Raw genomic sequence first — 22,500 nt, 5'->3', positions numbered from 1 at the left:
TATATATATATATATATATATATATATATATATATATATAATATGTGTATGTGATTATCTTAAAATTGATGTAATATTTACAAAATTTTAGAATTAAATTTAAAATCATTAGAAGAGCAACTTTAACCAATTTTGAAATTTATAGTGAAATTGAGTTCATTGATGAAACAAAATCCAATAGAAAGCAACAAAGGTGATTTGATTGAGTACTGATACGTCATCACAAAATTATCTTGATCGGGCACGATATTTCTCTACCGCCGCGAATACTCCTGGACGCAACAAGTACAACTAAGCCTAAATCAAACACTTGAAATATAATTATTAAAATTTTATGAGGCACTAATCAAAAGACCAAATGGTTTCTGGTTCTTGCATGCTTATAGCCAAAAAAAAAAAAAAAAATCGATGAGGCGAATCCAACGAGTATAAGATTTGAGTCTTAGAGCTTTTAATTACTTAAATGTTAAATAAATAGTTTAAGATAAATTTATAAAAATTTGATGAAAAAAAAAGTTTATGATCATATGATTTGATATGAGACATGTTCTAGAGAGTAATGAAATTTTAGCTAAATTTTCAAAATGCTCACTCTACAAGTATTATATATAGACCATCATTCTTTATAAGAAGAAGACCTAGTTTTAAATTCAGATGGAGCTTTGAGACCAGGACTCTAGTGTTTACTTGACTTTCGACATTAATGTACACAACTAGCTAACAACAACACTTAAATACAGTTATTAGATCATCATCGCCAAACTATATTGTTTGTTAGTTGTCACCTAACTACCATTGTTCGACCGTCATTATCTGACTGTCAATATCTGATTGTTATCGTTCAACTACTATCACCAAACAGACATCTCCCGACCAACATCTCTTAACTATAATTGTCGTCCAACTAATGTCAACATACTAATACCATCCAAGTAATGATTCACTTGCATTCTCTCACATTTACAAAATTACAAACTTGTGTTAAAATACTTTGAAATTATATCTTCTCCAACTAACGGGAATAACATGCTCTTGATTATTATTATATTTTTTTTTAAGTTTATAGTATTGATTGAATGATCAAACAATCACCAAATTTTACATGCTAATAATCAAATTGAGTGGCTTAGCAAAATGAACCCAACAAGCCTATAATCACTAAATTCTAATGCCATTTTAACTTTTAAATGATAATTGAATCATTTATGATCAAATAGTTCAATATGAGATGTCTGATAGATTGCAATGAAAATTTGATCAAATTTATCAAAATAACATTGCCAAAGTACTATAAATGAACTCTTATTCTCTTTATAAAAGGGTCCCAAACTTGACTTTAGAGTGAGCTTGGAGTAATGAAAAAAACTATATAGTTCTACTTTACATTCGATAGCTAAAACTATCGCCAGCCACTATCATCACAGTTATAATTGTTAGAATTTCATTGAGAAACTCCGCAGTTAAGCATGCTCATCCTGAAGAAATCATGAGATGGGCGACCTCCTAGGAAGTTATACCAACTTGACAAATAATGAGGCCCTTAGACCAAAACAAACAATATCTCGATAGCTAAGAATTTGAGCTTTTACATCTCATATTCCTCCATTGTCGATTACACCAACAAAAATAGCTTATGCACTTGTATCATTGAGGGGTGAGCATTATGATAGAATCAGGGGTGAGGAATGAAAGCAAATATTATTAAAAAAAAAAAAAACTTAAAACAATCTTTTTTTTGTTTTTTGGTCTAAACTAATTTGTTTTTTAAATGCAAAAAGCCATTTTTAATATTAAAAGAAAATTTCAAACAAGATTTTAATCTTTAAATTAATATTTCTATTTATTTTACATATGTTATAGTAATGGTTAAAAATAAATCAATGTTAAGAATAACAATTTAAATTATTTTCTGAATATGATGATGATGTAAGATTCATTTTATTCGGTTGGTCAAAAATATTTTTAATTTTAAATTCGCCAGTTCTTGTTTTCAATTCTATCGACCGCATAGGGTTCATAAACGCAGGTGCTACGAAGCTTTATAAAACAAAGAACCGCTTATTTGTTCCCTGAGCTCAGTTGAACAGAAGAATCTTTAAAAGCCTACGTGGCAGCGTCGGAGAGGTGGAGTTTATTTCGTTCCGCGCTCTCGGTGACCGAGAAAACCGCATCACGGCACCGCCGTTCGCTTCGCCCTTCGCCGTGCCGATCTTGGCCGTTGATACTGCCCTCCTTTCTTGTCGCAGCCTTCTTCCACCTTTAGATATATAGTATTGCTTCGCGTCCGCGGCCTTCCTCGGCGAGTTCCGTGTGGATTCCGTCCGGCGGGTTCCATTTTGCTCTCTCTCTTTCCCGCGCAGGTTAGGGCTTTTGATTGATGGTTCTCTAATCGTTTAATTGATCTACAATTTCGATCAGAATTTTTAATTCCTTTATTTTAATTGCTCGGTCCCCAATATTGTTTGTTCGTCGGATTCTCCTGATCTCCTGATAGTATTAATGACCAGAGTGATTTTTGCTATTGAGGATGAGTGCGGGCTTGTGACTGCTTGTCTGCTTGTGATTTATAGATGGAGATGGTGGGGTTGGCTTGTGATTTGGGAGACTAGGGCGTGGTTTTGGCGGATTGCGGACTTAAATGGGCTGCTTTCACTCGAAGTCTAGAAGGCAGTTCCCCGGTTATGAGGACCCCGTTCTCCTCGCCTCACAGACGTCATGTAATTCTCCGATTGTTTTTTTTTATTTATTAATTTTTAAATTTAGATGATTTATTTTGTTTTTATTGTTTGCTTTCTGACAAGTGGATTTTGCAAATTGTTATTTCTTTCATACACAGGTGAATTTAAGAGCAGAAATCGTGCCCTACTTTTTGTAGGGTTTGGTGCCATGGCGGCTTTTATGTTTGTTGGAACAAATAGTTTTGTTTGCTAAACTAAACTAATTTTTTTTTGTAAAGGTAGTACTAAATCTGAAAAGACATGTCCTTAAAATTAGAGTTATTCACGGGAAAATGCTTATTATTGCCTCCATTTTCTCTAACATTTATTATAATTCATGAATTATTTGTACCATTCAAATAGGATTATTATATTTGTTTGCTTGTTATTGTTTTTTATTGTGCTATGGTTTTCATATGGTAGTCACTACACAGGACTGCAACCGTATTGAGACTTTGTTTTCGTGCATTCAAAACGAACATTTTTGGAAGCTTGATGTGGATACTTCTGATAAACAAGTGCTGCGCTCAAGCTTAGTGAAGTTCTTGACTGGAAGTTCACTTGGCTTCGAATTTATAGCATATTATCTAACACAGATGTTAGGAAGATGAATTACTGTGATGTTTCCTTTTTTAGGTATTGATAGTTTAGTATTTTGTTGAATTTGAATTTCAGGGAGTTGCAAATGCTTCTTTTTTTGTTGCAATTGGACTTTTTAAAGGAGGTAATTTTTCTGGTTTGAATACTGCTTATTTCTATTCCTCAACAAAGTTCGATGTATGAATCATACATTAAGGCTTGACTTGAATGTAATAACTCTAAGACCTTAAATGTAATCTTTTCGTTTTGATAAATTGCAATTAACAGCTTGATATTTGGGGTGCAGCTTGTAAATCATAATTATGATCAGGTAACTTTAAGAATCATTATAATGCGTCAGGCTTTTAGTAAAGTTTGAGAAGGCTCAATGTTGTAGCTCATCTTTGTTTTTCAGTTATCTAGTCATAAGTGAGCTTCAGTTTTAACTGATTCCTAAGCATTTCAAATTTTATCAAGAGATCAAGTCAAATGGAGATCATAATTTGTGTGGCGGTCTTGTTTAAACTATGAGAAGAATCAAGTGATGTTTTCTTTTTAGGCCTTTTTATTTTTAAATCTTAATGTTGTTCCTTAGCAACTTCCCATTTTACATATATATTTGACAACTCCTTGTGCGGAAATTTGTACAAATCTTACAAACAGCTTAGTGGGTCCTGGTAACAAGGTTGGATTTGTTGATTTGGTTGATGAGAAGATCAATATTCTTTGACTGGAACAGGGAAGTAGGCGTCTAAGTTTCTTGCTCTAGCCTCTTTTCTTTAATTTTTTTTTCTTTCGGTAATGATTCTTAGAGATATAGTCTGATGAATAAACTCGTTTAGTTTTTTGCAGTAAGAACCTGATTTAATGTTTCTGTTTGGCATGATTGATATGACCCTTGAATTGGCTGTCTTTAATTATTGATGTTCTAGATAGGTCATGCCCGACAGGCCTGGGCTCCCCCTCGTCTATACAGATTGCCAAGTGGGCCTCATATCCTGGCTTGAGTTTAGTAGGCAATATACAGGCATTGCATTGATAATTAGATTAGAAAAATTGCATAGACTATGAAGTCAAAAAAATAATTCCTAGTTTTGCTAGTTTTTGTACTAGTTTGTCAGAAGACCAAATTCCGGCTGAATAATGTGATGCTTCAGCGTTTAAGGTTCCGGCCTAATGCAGGCATGCAGCATCCTTTAGTTTTATTTGCTTTTCTATTAGTTTTTTTTTTTTGTGGGTGTTCCTGTAAGGTTAGGATTGAGGCTTATAATTCAAATGATGATTTTAAGCTTGCATATGAAGAGATTGAGTAACCTTTTGTTTTGCAGAACTTGCGACTAGGGTCATTGTAAACGATTGATTTTTTTTGGAATGCTGAAGCACAAACACACCCTATACGTTGTGATTGGGGCCAAAGCTCTCAACAAACCAGGCTAGAGGCGGGTAGAGTCTGAAAATGTTGAATTTTAGAATGGAATTTGTATGAGTTGATATTTGTGAAGCACCTAGTACATATTCTATGCTATGGGAACCTGGCATATTACTGAGGCAATGATGTTTTCTTTTTGGAATGCCCTTTTAGAAAGTTACAGATTAGCTGTTTTCGATCCCACTATTGGCCATGCAATTTTTTGCATTTCTGTTTTAGTATTGGATATGATTTATAAAGGAAAATTAAATATCAACTTACAGTATTAAAAAATTACCATCTTCTTTATGATTAATCTTGTAATCCTTCGGTTTGTGGCTTTGCTGATAGTGATCATAACTTAAATTTGCAGTTAGTGTTAGTGAAGTGGAGGCACTTTTTGAGCTGTTTAAGAGCATCAGTCGCTCTGTGGTTGATGATGGGTTGATAAACAAGGTAAATATAAAACAAACTTATGAATTTGTGTTTTATTATTTCCTTCTTGATGAGTTTGTAAGTCACTTGAGTGGGTTATGCAAGATCTGCAATTTTTCCTTTTTAGGCCTATTTATTGTATGCTTTTATGTGGAAGAGTTATAAAATTATGTGTTTGTCATATAGCGTATAGAAGTTTCTGGCTGTCTTGCTGCAAAATTTCATCTTTCCTCTAGGTTTTGCTTGATTCTGACTTGATATAGCGCTTGTTTTGAAGACATCTTTTCATACAGTAATGTTGTTTATGTAGAGGCAAATGACCCATATCATCTGCATCTTTTGCAAACAATCGCAAGGCAGACACATTTTTGTGTGGAGAGCTTTGATTTTGTCTGCTTGATTGGAATACTTTTTTTTTTTTACATTACATTTGTCTTTCTTCTGAAATAAGTGAAAAAGAATATAATCGTCATATCCATGTTTGAATCTAATTAGAAACCAAATTCAATTAAATTTCATGTTTGTTTGGTTGCTTTATTCTGTGGGGGTGTTCAAAACAGAGGCTGAATTTCCTTGAGATGAAAGGGTAATACTTACGAAAAGTGCAAAGGCCAACTCTGAATGCCATCTTACAGATGGCCTAGTGATGTGATACAAAATCCATGCGAAGGTGATTTGCTTAATGAAGTTTGCACGCTTAGATTTAGAGGCAATAATAAGTAAGATCTTATGCGGAATTGAACGATAAGATAAATATTAAGTGGTACTTAGCTTAGGTTAATTCTCATCTATGTTGCACCGATATGGATACGGCGACACGGATACGACACGATACGGATACGGGACACGTCAATTCTTAAAAATACATGATACGGGTACGGCGCGGACACGGCATCATAATTTATAAATCATACATAAAAATTAAGAAAGCAATCAAAACATAATATTTGAAATTACAAAAAAAATGACAACAACATCATTTGTAGCCTTGTAGCTTATAATATCAAAATATAAGTAAGCATTAAATGTTTAGTACAACAACAAAAGCATAAACATAAATTGTCTAGCACATAAAGTTTCAACTATTCAATAGAAGGAATGATATGATTAGCTTCTTCAGTGGTTTGTCTTTGAATTTCTATATCATCTTCAATAAATATCATAGTCCCTTTCCAAGAGGAAGGGGAGGGCTTAAATAGCCAATACATGAAGGAAAATAAAAAAAGACACAATTGCCCCTAGGGCAAACATAAAACAAAGCCCTCAAGTGAGGGTAGAAATGGAAAAGTACAAATAACAAATAAAATACATCAAAATAAATAGACACGATCGTAGCCATTGATCTTCGATGTCCTCATCACCTAGATTTCCACTAGTGCATGCACAGAAAGGCGCAGACTCAAACGAATGGGCTATAAAAGCTTTAGTGTCCGGAGCATACTGAAGTAACTATGAAGGGGAGGATGGAAGAATCTCAACATGAAAGTTCCCAGAGGCCTTAACGGACCCTATTATGGTTTCAATTACTCGGATAAGTGGAGTTCTAAATCCAAATAGAAGAGGGTACATGCAAAACTATTTGTCCAAGTGTTGGTGACCAGCATTTTAAAACCACCGAAGTTATACAACCATGACCAAACATTTGCATCACCACCATGAAAAAGATACAAAATATTATAAAGAAGATAAACAAGACAAAAAATGTGGATAGAACTAAAGAGAATTGGCTGAGAAAACAATTAACAGGTTAACAAGGCTCATACTTGAACGTGTTGATTAGTTCTCTTTCAAGGGCTTCAAGTCTTTGAGTTGCTCGAGGCTCAATATCTTAGAATTAGATAGAAAAGAAAGATGTACGTCTACAATAAAAATTAAATTCACGTCATAAGCTGTTTGCCGTTCTTTGAATTATCTTACTTCTGGATAAAATAAATAATAAAGAACTATAAATTGCTAGTAAATTCATTACTAATTGCTAATAGATTGTTTTCTAATTTCTAATTTGCTTATAAATTTTAAACTTTATAACATGATCTAAACTTACCCGAACAAAAAATAGAAAAAGACTGAAATCAAAATTAATTTTCTGTGTATGTATTTGGTATTAATTCCATTTCTAAAAAAACTCTACTCCAGAGGTGAAAGTTATAATACATTCCAAAGTTCTCCATTTTTGAATCATTAAAATGTGAATGGTACTTCCAGTAAGTGTGAGGATGAGATTGTCTAATGGTAAAATCTACAAGCTGAAAGGAACGCTTTAAGGCTGATCACAATACACAATCGAGTCTTGATATTGACTTGATGTTTTAAAAAATAGGACCCCTTTAGCAGCAGATGGTTATTGATTTCTTGTAGAAGAAGAAAGGTTTTTATTTTCCTCTCTGTTTTTTCCTCATCTTTGATTTGTCTATAATTTGTGATCCAGTCAGATGCACGGCAGAAGAAGGCACCTTGTTCTGATTACTGCTTTTTGATGATTCTTGGAGGGCTAGTTGCATGGCGTTGCTCACGATCATTAAGGACCTAGTCAATGCATCGTTTGGAATGTTGAGATGGTCAATTCTTTGGCTTTAATTTTGAATTGGAGTTGGTTGAGGATTTCCAGGAATAGGTTTAGGATTTGCTATGAATTTAATCTGAATGTGGCTGTGGAAGATTATTGTAGGAAAAATATGGCTGTTTGGGTTCTTGTACTTATTCATAATTTTTTGGGTATTTTATTCAGAAAAAATGTAGCACTTAACAGGTTAAAATCATCTTCAATAACATTTCTTATTATCTTTGAAGAATTTTTTATTTGCGTACATAAAAACAACTTTGTTTAAATAATTTATTTTATGTCTAATGATTTCCTTACAGGCTGCTGGATATTTAACATTGTTATCTTTTGTTATAGTCAGAAATTCATACTTGCCTTTAATTATAGCCCATTTTTTATATTCTAAATCTTATCACCCTGTTCTACAATATAGCACAAATGATTAAAGTATATGTTTGTTCAAATTTCTTTTAATTCAATTATTCACTTGATCACAATCATTGTTAGCCTTATCCTGATTTCTTGGGGTTGGCTTTGTGAATTCTCATTTTGTATTCATTTATATTGAGTGTTATTTGAGTTAAATATTTCTTTCCAAATCATTTTTAACAATTATTCATGTAACCTTTAATGCAGGAAGAATTTCAGCTTGCTTTATTTAAGAATAGTAAGAAAGAAAATCTCTTTGCAAACCGGGTATGATACATTTCCCATTCTCTCTTATACTCATTTAAGTGAATAATTTTGCAGATTTATCTAGTAAATCTTTATTGATGCATCTCAATATTTCCATTTCGTCTCACTTTCTGTTTTGTAAAGTGCATTTTATAATGGTTGCATTTTCGCAACTGTGTTATGCCTGGTTTTTTAATCCAGAATTGGCATGTAAAATGTACTCTTAAGCTTTAGAAAGTATCTCTCGTCTGGTTGTAACCTTTGGTTTACTGGTTGATAGCTGTTTTCAAATCACTGTATGTTGCCACTCATTATATGCCCATTTACTTTTGTACTCTCGCATTTACTTTTGTACTCAGGTTACATGCAATGGAAGAAGCTTTCATTTTCATGTTTTATTAATTGAAATGAATATGGGAGTCAAATCCTCATATGTGGAAATGATAAAATAACTAATTTTTAGCTGTATTTTGTACAATTGTATTTATGTTGTTCTTCTATTGTGCTGAATGAAGTAAAATATAATCATATTCCCACCCGATATGTTTATGAAATCATAAAGAAGTTGCTTATGTAAATTGGTAAATTTCTAAGCATATTTTTTATACAAACAAAAATTTCTTTTCAAAAAGTTAATCTATTTGGTAGATATGCGGTGAACCATGAAATAATAATTAGTGAATCCTGAGCTAATTTATAGCATTCTTATTTTTTGCGATCATTGAAGTCTAATTTTTTTTTTTAATTCTCTTCTGGCTCTTCAGAAAGAAATAGATGTGTGAAGTTAATTTTGGGTTATGCTGTTATAAGTGAGTGGTCTTCTTGGAGCATTTGGATGAGTAGCCTGAGTACTATTTACTTTGATTTCGAATTAGTGAAACCTGGGGATTAGAAGTTGACAGCTGACATCTAACTGTTGCTTATCAGATTGAGCTTACTAAAAGTTTGTTCATGTTGTTGTTCATTTTAAGGAGTCAAGCATATGACTGATTTATCTCTTGGTCCATAACACATAGTTTATGATGCTTTTGTTTTTGTAATAATTTTAGTCTTACAAGGATAATTAGCTTCATTCCATTCCCTCGTAATGTTGGGATGGTTCAATTTTTTTTAACGGCTAGCCCTAGCTATCTTGAGACTGTCCCTCTCCTTGTGAAGTAAAAGCTATATTTCATCCTTTTGAATGGTCATAAACCCTATAGGCGAGTTTGTTTGTGTGTATGTTCGACCTAAAGAACATAAAAAATACAAAATAAAAAATAAATTAAAAAAAATTAAAAAAAAAATGTTCGACCTAAGAACAACCTTAACCATCATATGATCTATGTCCTTAGAATGTTCTGTAGTATTGTCGTTATAGTATCTCCTACTCACTAATAATGTGTTGGAGGAGGAAGCCTTAATGTTATGCCTTTTTGGTATCAAAATATAACTTTAGGAGAGCTACATGGTTGATTGTAGAATTGCTGAGTGCTAACAGGTGTATATTTAGTTACTTGAAATCTCTCTTCTTTGTCTTCCAGGCCATGGCAATTGAAAGTCTTAAAAGTAGCGAGGCTCTATTTGAGCAGCCTCAATAACAATAATAGCAATGTAACATTCAGATAATTTTTCTTGCGGAGTCGCTAGAAATTCGATCGCTCAGGAACGGCTACTATTGAGTATTCTTGTTGTGATGAGAGAACTTAGTAATCGTTTTTCTTGAGATATATTAGTTTAGTTTAAACATATTTCTTTTTATGCTAGGCCATTGTTAATTTAGATCGTGGTTCAAAACTTCTAATGAGTGCAAACCCTCAGAGTTAGTTATCCATCTCTTTCATAAGAAGTATTCTCAATTAAGGAGGTTGTTTAGACTCAAATTTTAATCTTACATATAATATTTATGTTGGAATTTAATTATTGAGGGTTTGATGGAGGAAAATCTAATTAGATTCCCTTGGTTTTCTCATATCTAGTATGCTAATGAATTTGTTTTGCCAATGTTAGAGGACTTTGAGCTATAACATCTAGCAAGCATAAATAGCAATCATGGATTGCCAAAGTGCAAGTATATATACATGTTGAAAATGCTCTTTTGCGTGCTTTCGAGATAAGCATCAACTCGTTCATTGGTTAATGGCTTTTCATATAATTTTTATTGAATATTTTAGAGATGCATAACATGACCACTTGTGGTTTAAGGTACCTAGCATGACTAACAAGAGCTTAAAACTATGCCATGACACAACTACTTACTAGTTTCAGTTTGACTCAAATAAGTGCATTTAAGGTGGATGCTGGTTTTAGTTTTAAAAGTGATTGATGGAAAAGATGCTCTAGATTTTGGGTTGGTACTTACATCTTTGGAATGACCCAAGTTTTGATTTAATTGGTTTTTTGGCCTTATGCCGACCCAGTGAATGGGGTTGAGGCTTCTATCCTTGGAAAGGCTCATATAGAGGACTTAATTTTAATTATCATTCTAAACTTTGATGAGAGTTTTGGGACCTACAGTGCTAGCTGATAGAGTGTCCTAATTGATTGGGACTTATAATTGCATGTTTAAGAAGAGCCTAACATACATCTAGTTTGTATAATTTAGAATAACCTCTAAAAACGGGCCATATAATTTGTCTTTTAGACAAGATGATTCATATGATGGGTCTTACAATCTTGCCCTCTCGGCATGGCGATCTGAATGGCGGGTGGGCCTTACAACCTTGCTCTTTAGGCAAGGCAACTTGATTGGTAAGTCTTATAACCTCATCATATAGGTTAGGGAACCTGATTAATAAATTTGTGAGATTATTTGTAATGGACTTGGATGAAATAATCTTTTGTTATTAAAACAGTGGGCCTTTCCCAACTTTGAATGCTTTTTTTTTTTTCAACCAAGGTGAAATGTTGAATAGACGGTTGTTGCATATGTGCACATTTTAGATAAGTGCTCGTTGCATCCAACATATCTTTTGATGTGTTGCATTGGATAATTTTCTCTTTTAACAAATTATTCAAATCTTATGTTTTCCTACTTGGTTTAGATCATTATAATTGCATGTCTTGCTATTTTGCAGGTCAGAAATTTTTGGGTTTTGTTTTTGTTCACTTTCTGCTTGGAAATTTTGATGACTTTAATGAAGATTAGTTTCACCAATAATTATAACAATGTCTTGAGCATGCTGATAATATCAAAGTTACATGATGATTCCATCATGCACCTCTTGATGATAACCCAAAAAACTACGTTAAGTTTCATTGACATAATTTGTTGACAAGAGAGCAATCATTCTCTAATCTGGACCAAAGATCAACAAATGGAGGAAAGACCTTGTGCTAGAACAAAGATCAACAAATGGAGGAAAGTCCTTGTGCTAGAACAAAGATCAAACGCAGAGGGGTGATCTTCGAAACTGGATCTGATTAAAGATTAATGACATAGGTATTTATTTTAGTCAGAACAAATATTAATAGATCTTCAGTGATTATATTTTTCCTTTTTTGGAATTATTATTATTTGGTATATTTTTTTATTATAGATTATTTTATTTTCTTATTTTTATTGTTATATTTTTATGACAATGACAACCAATTCTCCTCCACGTGTGATAAGAGCGATCAAATGCATCAACTACCTTAGTTTCGCTCAATGATCACGATGATCGTCATTTGACAATGATTTTAGAGACGCATAGAAATTTTGTTCATGCCTGATCCTTAGCAAATGAACACTCCTTGTTTGGACCAAAAATCAACGAAGAGAGCTGAGTCCTCATGCCAGATCAAAGATTAACAATAAAAGGGTTAATCTTCAAAACACAACCAAGTCCAAGATTGACCATGCTGGCTTTTAATTTAGCCAAATCGAAGATTGAGTACTTGTTCTACTCTTCATTTGCGGACGAGGTGTTTTTTGATAGATAATACTAAATTTATATCTATGCTAATGTGTGTAGAGGAGTTTAAAAGGCAGAAGATCAAATGATGAAGTCAAAAGGCATGGATATTGTTGTTAGATCGGGTCAAGTGCCAAGTTCATTTGGGGGGAAATTGAGAGTTGGGCATGAATCCCATAGAACACATAAGAGATATAGAGAGAGGGGAGATGATTCCAGTTTTCTATACAAGTTTTACCGAGAGAAGAGTGGAATAGATTGGGAGCTGGATGGACCTTGGAGAGGAAGCTTAGGGAAGGATGAGTTAGTGTGATAAGGGCAAGGTGCAGAAGGTAGGTAAGACATGTGAGTGAGGCCTCGGAGGGAAAATCACGGCTAGAGGATTACCAAAGTGAGAATGTGAGCGAGAAAGAGTGTGATATTGAGAATGTGCAAGTGAGAGAAGATTGGCTTTTTGATCCATGGCTATGACATGGAGTTCTACAATTGTGGTTTCTTTCCCTCTTTCCTTGGTGATGTGGACTGCAACACTGCGAGGATTCATCGAGATATTTGGGAAGCATGATCATCCCTTATATTATGAGTTGAACGACAATATGCAGTGCTACGAGAATTGATGTGGAAGTCATGTGTTAAGGATCGTGGGTGAAAGGGACAATTAAGTCGTTATATTTGAACAATTGAGTTGATATATATATATATATTGTTGCAAGGATGATGTGATGTTGGCTGCTCTGTGATCGTTATATAGTGGCTTGCTCTGATGTTGGCTGCCTGTGGTCAACAGCTTGTGATTTTATATTCTTGAAAATTCCATCACTTGATAATCCCAACACTTTGTGCATACCATAATTGGATAAGCCGTCTTTGACTTGGATTGTGTGAGGTTTGAAGTATTTGTGTGCCTTGATGTCATTTTGAAGCTTTTTCTAAGAACTTTATGGATTCCTTCGGCAAATGGATTAGAGTTTAGATAAACATATTTATAAAGAGGCGTACAAGTAACATGTGTGAAATATTAGAAGGCAAATAGTAGAGCTAATTAACATGTTTTTAATGAAGGGTTTACCAATTCTACAGTTCACCCTAAGTACAACACTTGAACAGAATAGCAAATAATGGTTTCCAAGACTGGTATGTGAAATTGCTGCGGTGTGATAGTGATAGTGATGCTAGCATTGAAGTTTTTCAAAATATTTTGTATATATTACTTAATATCAGCTTTAATGATTTATAGAACATTCAAATCCAAAGTTGATGTCATTCATTTTTGTACACATCAGAATATGTGCTTTTTATTGGTATGCTCGGTACATTAGAATAAAAATTTCCTATGCATGGTAGTTGGCCCAACTTTATACATATGTTCAGCTTTGTGAAGTCTCGGTATTTTTATTTGTTACCTTTTATTTATCATATACAACAACAACAACAAATTTTTATCCCATTATTTGGGGTCAGCTACATGAATCCTTTTTCTCCATTGTATCATGTTAAGAGTCAAATTCTCATCTAAATCTAATAAAGAAAAATCATTTCTAATATTTTATAATCAAGTCTTTCTCAATATATTTAGCATATATTGAAGTTTTTAATCTGAATCAAGCGTATAGATTTGATACTTGTTTTGGACTATTTTTTGCGACATTTAATGCATTAACTAATATTAAATGCCTATTATGCAGATATTTGACCTATTTGATGTGAAGCAAAAGGGTGTTATTGATTTTGGCGACTTTGTTCGATCACTAAATGTATTTCACCCAAATGCTCCCCTAGAGGATAAAATTAACTGTAAGTTGGTATCATTAGCCTTTCCTTACATCATTGGATGCTGCTTCATTCCTGTTTCTAATCTGTTATTTAATTTTGCAGTTTCATTCAAGCTTTATGATTTGGATGGTAATGGTTTTATTGAGAGGAAAGAGGTGAATTGGAAATGCTTCAATCAACTTGCCTGTTCTTTATGATATTCAGAAAGTTTACATTTTTACATTGACGTGGATTTCATGTCTTTTCTTGAATAGATATCTTATTTCTTTTTGTATGAATAAAAATACAATAATTATAGATATATTTTATAACTATAATTAGATCAGAATGTTGTGGATTCTAATTTTGGGCAATAAAGAAGTCATTCATAGCCAATTTTAAGATGATTGAAATGAAAATGTTGAGATGGATATGTGATAAAATGAAGAAGTGAAATTATTATATTAGACAGTAGGAAAGTGGCAACTATCTAATAAAAGATTGTAGAAAATAACTTGAGTTGTTCGGGTATCTACAAAGAAGGCTAGAAGTTGTGTGCTGGGAGGGAGATGGAATTTAGATGGAAGGGTTAAGAAGATTGTTTGTCCAAAGCTAATTTGTTTGAAGTTTGCAAACAGATTTGCACAAAAATGTGATAGACACTTCCTCTGTGGGAATGAGTGCAGGGTAATTAAGATGCAACATGTTGCTGGATAAGCAGTTTGATGATTTAAATTTTACCAGATTTATTATAGCAGAATCGAAATGCAACTTTAGCAATTGTCGAATATCTTGCATAATCTTTAGTCATCCGTTGTTCCATGCATCAATTACTTAAACAAAAAAAAAGTGTTAAGCGAAATTCAAATTTCAAACAAAGAATATTGATTTAGCTGTTGACTATGAGACTTAAGAGGGGCATAAGTAGTTTCAAAGATGATGAAATACATTTTTAGGTCTTGGGAATTTAATAGATAATATTGGAATTGGAACATGCAATATAACTTAATAATAGATAATATTTGTCTTGCTTCGTCACATGCCATTTTTTGTTAGTTTTCCTCGTCTTATTTATTCAAGTTTATTTTTATTTGATTTTGATTGCCTATATGAAATAGAATGATCTAATTTTGCAGGTAAAACAGATGTTAATTGCGCTTCTTTCTGAGTCTGACATGAAATTATCAGATGAAACTGTTGAGCTCATATTAGACAAGGTCTGTTTTTGGCGACTAATGCTTCTAACTTTATTAGCCATATACTTTGCAATTTATTTTCCATTGATGAATCATCTCTTCATTTAGAAATCTTCTGCATTTTGAACAGACATTTGTTGACTCGGATGTGAATCATGATGGAAGAATAGATAAATCAGATTGGCAAAATTTTGTTTCTCGCAACCCATCATTGATGAAGATTATGACTCTTCAATATCTCAAGTAAGTTCAATCCCCATAAGTAAAGGCGGGAAGCTTCTGTCAATTTCATTTAGATTCTAGGGATGTCCGACTCATGCATCTTGCAGTTGTGATGATTATTGTACTTATGGAAGTTGCGGTGTCTTTGAAATAAGTCATGTACGATGTGGACATCTTGCTTTAGAGTAAAATAAAAAGAAGTGGAAAGAACACCCAATTAGTGGTGGGTTTGGTAAGGAAATACCAGTTGAAGTTTTTCCTTTGTGGAATGCTGATGAAAAAACCTGCTAAATGTTATATAGAATCTTAGAATATAATCTTAGAAAAAGATTTAAGTTGTCAAATGATAAAGCATGTAATTTTCCAGAGACATTTCTGGCTAATTTATGCAAGCATCTATAGACTGATTTCATTTTGGTGAAGAAATACAATTACTACTGAAAATACAGATTTGTAAAAACATATTATTATAGCTTAAAACTGGAACCTGTGAAACAGTTACCACCTGAACGCGACCAGTGTACTAATTTATAAGTGAGGTTTCAATATGATGGACATCCATTTCAGAAAATATTTTTGACTTGAATACTGTTGACTTTTTGCAGGTGAAGTAGACTTATAATGTTGTAGCTAGTTTTTAGGGATGACACGAGAAGAGTCTACAGGGTAAAATATATTTAAATAGTTCCAAATAAGGTAAACAAGCAGCTCGCAGATGAAAGTCAAATGCCACTAAGAGCAAAATAATTCAGCAAATTGTAAACATGCACAAGACAACGCCAAACCAACCTAGAAATCCCTTGGAATATGATACGCCTTGGAGTCAAATTCAACAAGTAATAGCAGGAAATTCACAGAAAAACAGCAAAAACAGCAGATTTGGGAGGAATAATTGACTGATTTTGATTAATAACTTATCAAGAAACAAAGGATATAAGTGATCTACAATTAGAGAGGTAGATTGTCTCTCCCGATCAACCTATACGCCACTAGGAAGCCCTCACTGAAAAAATACACCAGAAAAACTCAATCAAAACATAACCTTAATATAAAATAATAATCCCTATATAAGCCCCTACTCTTCCCCCCAATTTAGCCCTAAAAGACCTCTCTTGCCTTAATTAATTCCCTCCCTATTTTGAATTCAAATTCCCTTCATTAATTCCTTAATCCTCCTTCTAGCATATGGAATAATTGGTTTGCTGGGCCCCACAGGGGGGGATGAAATTTCTAATGATCCGCCCCTTGTAGCAGGTCGGCCCCCTTGCTGCTTGGTCGACTACAGGATCGACCCTACTGGACTGATCGTAACAATACTCCTCTCCCAAAAATATATCTTGTCCTCAAGGTGGAAGGTTGGGAATTGTCTCTTGATTATCTCGTATGACTTCCAAGTGGCATCATGCTCTGGCAGGTCTTTCCACATAATTAGCACCTCCTGTGTCCCTGTCTCCCCCTTGTGCACACCTGCTATTTCTAAGGGTTCTAACATAACCTCCATGTCTTCTGTCAAAGTTGGGGGTTATGATGATGGTGCATGTTACCCTATCGCCTTCCTCAGCTGTGATACATGAAAGATTGGGTGCAAAGTTGAGGATGGTGGTAGCTTTAATCGATAGGCTGCTGCTCCTATGCACTACAAGTTCGCATAAGGCCCAAAATATCATGGGGATAGTTTTTTTATTCCTCCTGTCTAATGTTTTCTATCTGTAGGGCCTCAGTTTTCAATAAACTGTCTCTTGGTTCAAAATTTACCTCTCTTCTGCCTATCCGCCTTCATTTTCATGATCAATTGGGCTCTCAACAAATGCTCCTTAAGCTCTGCTAGTACCCTGCCCCTCTCCTCTAAGTACTGCTCTACACCGGACACTGGTGGAGTGCTGCCCCTGTAATGAATCAAGTGAGATGGGTCTCTCCCATAGAGAATCCTGAAGGGAATGGTCTTTGCTGCTGAGTGGTACAAAGTGTTGTACCAATATTCTATCCACGCAATCCACCTAGCCCAACTCTTTGGTGTGTTTGATACAAAGCATCTCAAGTAGGTCTCTACACTCCGGTTGACCACTTCTATCTGACCATCTGTCTGAGGGTGGTAGACTGTACTTTGCTTCAATACCTTCCCCTATAAACAAAATAGCTCCTTCCAAAGGTGGCTAAGGAACACCTTATCCCTGTCTTACACAATGGTTTTTGGGAATCCATGCAAACGTATCACTTTTTGAATGAAAATAGTAGCCACTGTAACTGTGGTGTAAGGGTACTTCAGAGGGATGAAATATGCATATTTGCTTAGACGGTCCACTACTACCACGATCACCAAAAATCCTTTCGATCGTGGTAGCCCTTTGATGAAGTCCATTGTCACTTCCTCCCACACCCTCTTCGATATGGCTAAGGGTTATAATAACCCTGCTGGCGTCATGGCTAAGTACTTATGCCTTTGACACACATCATATTTGGCTACCCAATTCTCTACATTGTGATGCATCCCTATCCAATATAACTTCGCTGATAGTGGACTATATGCCTTTTGAACTCCAGAGTGCCCTCCTATCACACTGCCATGGAACTCTTGCAGTAGTTTGGGAATATACCTCGAGGTTTGAGGTAACATAAACCTCCCATGGTACAATATTTGTCTGGATCCTACAGCAACTCCTCCCTGATATTTCTCAACTCTTCATTCTGCTCATTCTCATGTCTTAATGCCTCCCAATCTACCATCAATGGTACTGACAAAATCGGAGGTTTCTCGCCTCTCCTGGACAAGGCATATGTTGCCTTATTTTCTAGTATTGGCCGACATTGAATCTCAAAATCATATCCAAGTAACTTGGATAGCCATTTTTGGTACTCCTCAGTGAGCATCCACTACTCCAACTAAAACTTAAGGCTTCTCTAATTTGTCTTGCTATGCAATGTCTCTCTAGCAGATAAGGACGTCATTTCTGAATAGCCAAGACGATCGCCATTAACTCCCGCTCATACACCGATTTGCGCATTGCCCTAGTTGTGAGCACCTGGTTGAATTATGCAATAGGCTTGTGATCTTGCATGATTACTTCTCCTAGCCCATAACTTGATGCCTTCGTCTCTACTACAAAGGGTCTCCTAAAATATGGAAGTGGTAGCACAGGTACACTAGTCATCGTCGTCTTTAAAGGGAGTATTATCTTTTTTCAAATTTTCATCATCGTCTTTAACTTCGGGAAGGTGCACTTTTCCAATTGGAAAACAGCTGATACTCACTTAATTTCTCCATGACAATCTTCAAGTGCTCTCAACGTTCTGCCTCTATCCTGCTAAATATCAAAATATCATCAAAAAATACTAGGACAAACCTTCGGAGGTATGGCTGGAACACTCTGTTCATAAGTGACTGGAAAGTGGCAGGGGCATTTGTGAGGCTGAAAGGCATCACAAGAACTCATAGTATCCTTCATGTGATTCTTGAAGGAAAACACTCTCCACTTCATTATCCTCCTCGTGAACTTTCTTCCCTTTCCAATCAGCCCTAGGAGTAGCTGGCGAAGCCTTCAATTGCATCTCGATTACATGCAAGTAAGCCTCTGAAAAACCTTTGAATATTTTTTGCAAATAAATATAATTAACAGAGACTAAAAAGGCAAAAAAGCCTGATAGGTTTAAAGGAAAAGCTCTTCAAAATGAAATTTACGCATCAACGCGCAATCATTATGGCATCTATGTTTTTCATAGGCTTTTCTGTCACAAAGTTTAAGGCTTTTAGAATTCCTTTGCGCATATTATTCAATGTTGAGGATTGTTAGAGCTTCGGAAGCATTTTAAGCTGAATTGAAGTGTCTAAAGATGATCACTTTTTTTTTTTTCTTTTTCATCGACTAGTTACAGGATGACACCTCATTCCTTATTCAAATTCCGTCAGAAATGTTCGACTAATAGGCCTTTTTCTTTATATTTCCTTACGAGTATTCACCCAAATTTAGCATTAAATTTGATAGACACTTAATAAATATTATTAATTTTTAACTTTAGCTTCTGAAAAATGATTCAGTATTTGCTGCTATACTCTGACAATTAATGTGAGCGATGAATCAAGATGCTCGGATGATGCACAGCCCAAATTATCTTCAACTCACTATACATTTTCTTCTTGTTATATGTTATTTATATGAAATGATGTTAAAGGAATGTATTACTTTGAGTTTGATCTCAAGCTAGATAGTTGAAAAATATGTTAATGGAGAGAGATTTAGGTTTTGTTTGGGACGGCTTTCTTACTACTTCTTAAAACAGTTTTTTAGTATAAAAATTAATTTTTTATACTAAAAAGCTGTTTTAAGAAGCAGTAAGAAAGCCGTCCCAAACGAAGTCTTAGGCTTCGTTTGGAACGACTTTCTTATTAGTTCTTAAAGCAGCTTGCTATTACAAAAATTAAAATTTCTTTATTAAAAAGCTGTTTTAAGAAGCAGAAAAAAAACCGTCCCAAACAAAGACTTAGTGGTTGATATTCACCCATTGACTTAAATTTTGCGTTGACTGACCTAATTCTAATTTCTAATCCCAGTTTGATTCATGCTTCCTAACAAATAATAATGTTGTAACTTGTTTTGAGTTATTGATTATTCTTGTTGACGCATTCCATCATCTGCTGTACAGTTTCTAAAAAGAAACCGAGGATATTTTGAAATTTGTTAGTTAGAATTGGTTTCATTACTCTTTTCTCATTATTAAAGCTCTCCTTTTGTCTGCAATCTACTGATGGTGCATTTTATTGTAATGATGCATGCAGGGACATAACAACCACATTTCCTAGTTTTGTGTTTAATTCTGAGGTTGATGATATAGCCACTTGATGACTACATTGGCTGCTCTGGTCTGGTTTGCATTGGCTGGCGATGTAAAGACCTCATGGATTCAGATTTTGGCTCATTTTCTTACCGTCATTTGGGTTATTGAAATATCAATGTCTCATCAAACAGTTTTTTTTTTTTTTTTTTTTAATATGAGAAATGTGAAGTAGTGACTATTTTCTTTCTTCTTTCTATCCTTTTCATTATTCAAAAAAGAGTGATTAAAAAAAAGTATATACAAATAGATATATAATTAAGCAATAATTATTTTTCTCAGATCATGATGTATTTTATGGGTAAAAAAGTTGTTACTTGATAATTTCCAAAAACGCTGAGAAAGAATATTAAAGTTGATGATGTCAAGAACATTGTTCTTAAAAAAAGATGTTTTTTCCAAGTCTTTCTCTATTTTTATTTCGAGTTTGTTCGAAGGCTTTTTCCCTACTTGTTGGACTTTTCATGATTTGATTTTGCCACGAAGGATTTTGCCTCCGAAGGCTTTTCCGCTACATGCTGATCTTTTCATTATTTGATTTTGTCGTATCACTATTTGATTTTACCTCCAGTAGGCCTAAAGTGTTTGATTTCTCTCTTTTGTTGTATAAAATATCTAATATGCTTGAGGGTTGGAAAGCCAAGTTTTTATGTTTTGCTGGGAGAATTCAATTTATCAAATTTAGTATCTGGAAATCTATTGTGTACTGGATTAGGAGGTCTGTTATATCTAAATCATGTTGTAAATTCAATAACAAGTGTTGTGACATATTCATTTTTCATGGGGATATTCATGGTAAGAAGCTTCACTTTGTCTCCTAGAATAATATATGTTTTCCTAAGAATTTTGGTCCTCTATTTCTGCTTTAATTCATGCTTATTCCTCTTCTCTGATTTGAAGATATCTCTCTTCTAACTCTGGCTCAAAAACACTTGTATCTCTTTTTGGAACCCTTTTCTCTCGGAAAACCTCTGCCTTTTGGAAACATTGGTCAAGGTGTTTGCTTTGATTAAATCCAATTTTCCTTTTAAGATTGCCTGATGGCAGCAAGATTGCCCTTTGGTGAGATACCTGGTATAATAGAAATTCATTGGCTGAATTATTCCCTACTTCCATTGCCTTTGTGCCCTCTAACTCTACTGTGAGCCTGTGGAGGTTTTTCTATGGTTTTTTCATTCAATGCAAGTGGGGAAATCCCATATAATTTTCCAAAAAAAAATTGCCTTTTTAAAATAAAATGTTATGCTTTAGCATATTTTGATTATTATATTTTAATAAGTTAATATATATAAGACATGAAAATATATTTTATGTTATTTAAAGGTAACATTTAAATTAAAATATTGTTGACTCTTATTTATTATGAAGGCATTTTGACAATATATTAAAAACATTAACTTTTAATTCTAATATAAAATAAAATACATAGAATTTTAAGAAGGCATAAAAAATAAAATTAGTGTTGTAAAGAAGAGATATTTATTTTTAGTGGTAAGTGTTGAGTCTCACTAATATTTTGCCCTAATGTGTTAACAATGGTGTAACACTCCTAGCTAGTTTTTTTTTCTTTGTCGATTGAACTTGTTCATGAATTCTAACCATTGTTTATATTTTATTTGTTGATGGGCAAACTCTTTAATTAAAATTAAGTATTATTATATAAATATTTAATGTGTCCCTAATATACATAATAGGGATCTATATTTTATAGTCATTTTTATTATAATATATTCTCATTATTAAGAATGTTTTTTTCTTTTTACTTTATTTTACTATCTATATGCAGACACTCTTTGCTTCAATGCATTATTCAATTCAATAAATAATATTTCAAATATAGACTTTGTTTGGGACAGCTTATTTATTGCTTTCAAAAGATAATTTTTTAGTACAAAATTTTTGTACTAAAAAGTTGTTTTGTACTAAAAAGTTGTTAAAAACAACAAGAAAGTTTTCCTAAACGAAGTCATAGTCTTTCTATCGCGCATAAGATCATAATTTCTTCTTAAAACTTAATTAAAAAATAATCAAAATATTTAAAATTATTTGGAACTTTGAATCACTTTTATTCATATCAGTAGTGGACAATAGCTTAAATAAGCTGTCTTCCCATAAAAGAAGCATGAAACAGTTGCTTTCAGCACTGCTGTAAACTAATGATACTACGCAAGAAAAAATATTAAATTTTCTATGTAGTTTGCTCGTTTATTTAAGTTACTTGCATACTTTAATGAAACAACATAACACCTAATGAATTGATAGTTTACTTTAT

At 33.7% G+C, this 22,500-nt stretch overlaps 1 protein-coding gene across 5 annotated transcripts; it reads left to right on the top strand.

Annotated features, from left to right (window-relative positions):
* The first annotated feature begins 2,024 nt into the window (after positions 1 to 2,024).
* On the top strand, positions 2,025 to 20,596 carry LOC110109838 (calcineurin B-like protein 1). Of its 5 annotated transcripts, none has more exons than XM_028693734.1 (9): positions 2,025 to 2,360; positions 2,571 to 2,717; positions 3,393 to 3,441; positions 5,078 to 5,160; positions 8,318 to 8,377; positions 13,917 to 14,159; positions 15,120 to 15,200; positions 15,310 to 15,422; positions 20,173 to 20,596. In XM_028693734.1, exons 2-9 carry the CDS (start codon positions 2,682 to 2,684, stop codon positions 20,234 to 20,236), a joined length of 729 nt encoding a protein of 242 aa, XP_028549567.1. In that variant the 5' UTR covers positions 2,025 to 2,360; positions 2,571 to 2,681; the 3' UTR covers positions 20,237 to 20,596. The 5 variants fall into 5 exon arrangements, with proteins under 5 accessions (XP_028549567.1, XP_020696708.1, XP_020696716.1 ...); XM_020841057.2 differs by lacking the exon at positions 3,393 to 3,441 and having other exon boundaries at positions 2,033 to 2,360; positions 13,917 to 14,025; positions 14,107 to 14,159; XM_028693733.1 differs by lacking the exons at positions 2,025 to 2,360; positions 2,571 to 2,717 and adding an exon at positions 2,979 to 3,253 and having other exon boundaries at positions 13,917 to 14,025; positions 14,107 to 14,159.
* The last annotated feature ends 1,904 nt before the right edge of the window (positions 20,597 to 22,500 follow it).

The sequence above is a fragment of the Dendrobium catenatum genome, unplaced genomic scaffold (genome assembly GCF_001605985.2).
Source record: "Dendrobium catenatum unplaced genomic scaffold, ASM160598v2 fragScaff_scaffold_348, whole genome shotgun sequence".
NCBI lineage: Eukaryota > Viridiplantae > Streptophyta > Magnoliopsida > Asparagales > Orchidaceae > Dendrobium > Dendrobium catenatum.
Note: the sequence above shows the minus strand (reverse complement) of the source record. Positions and strands in the feature narration are given on the sequence as shown.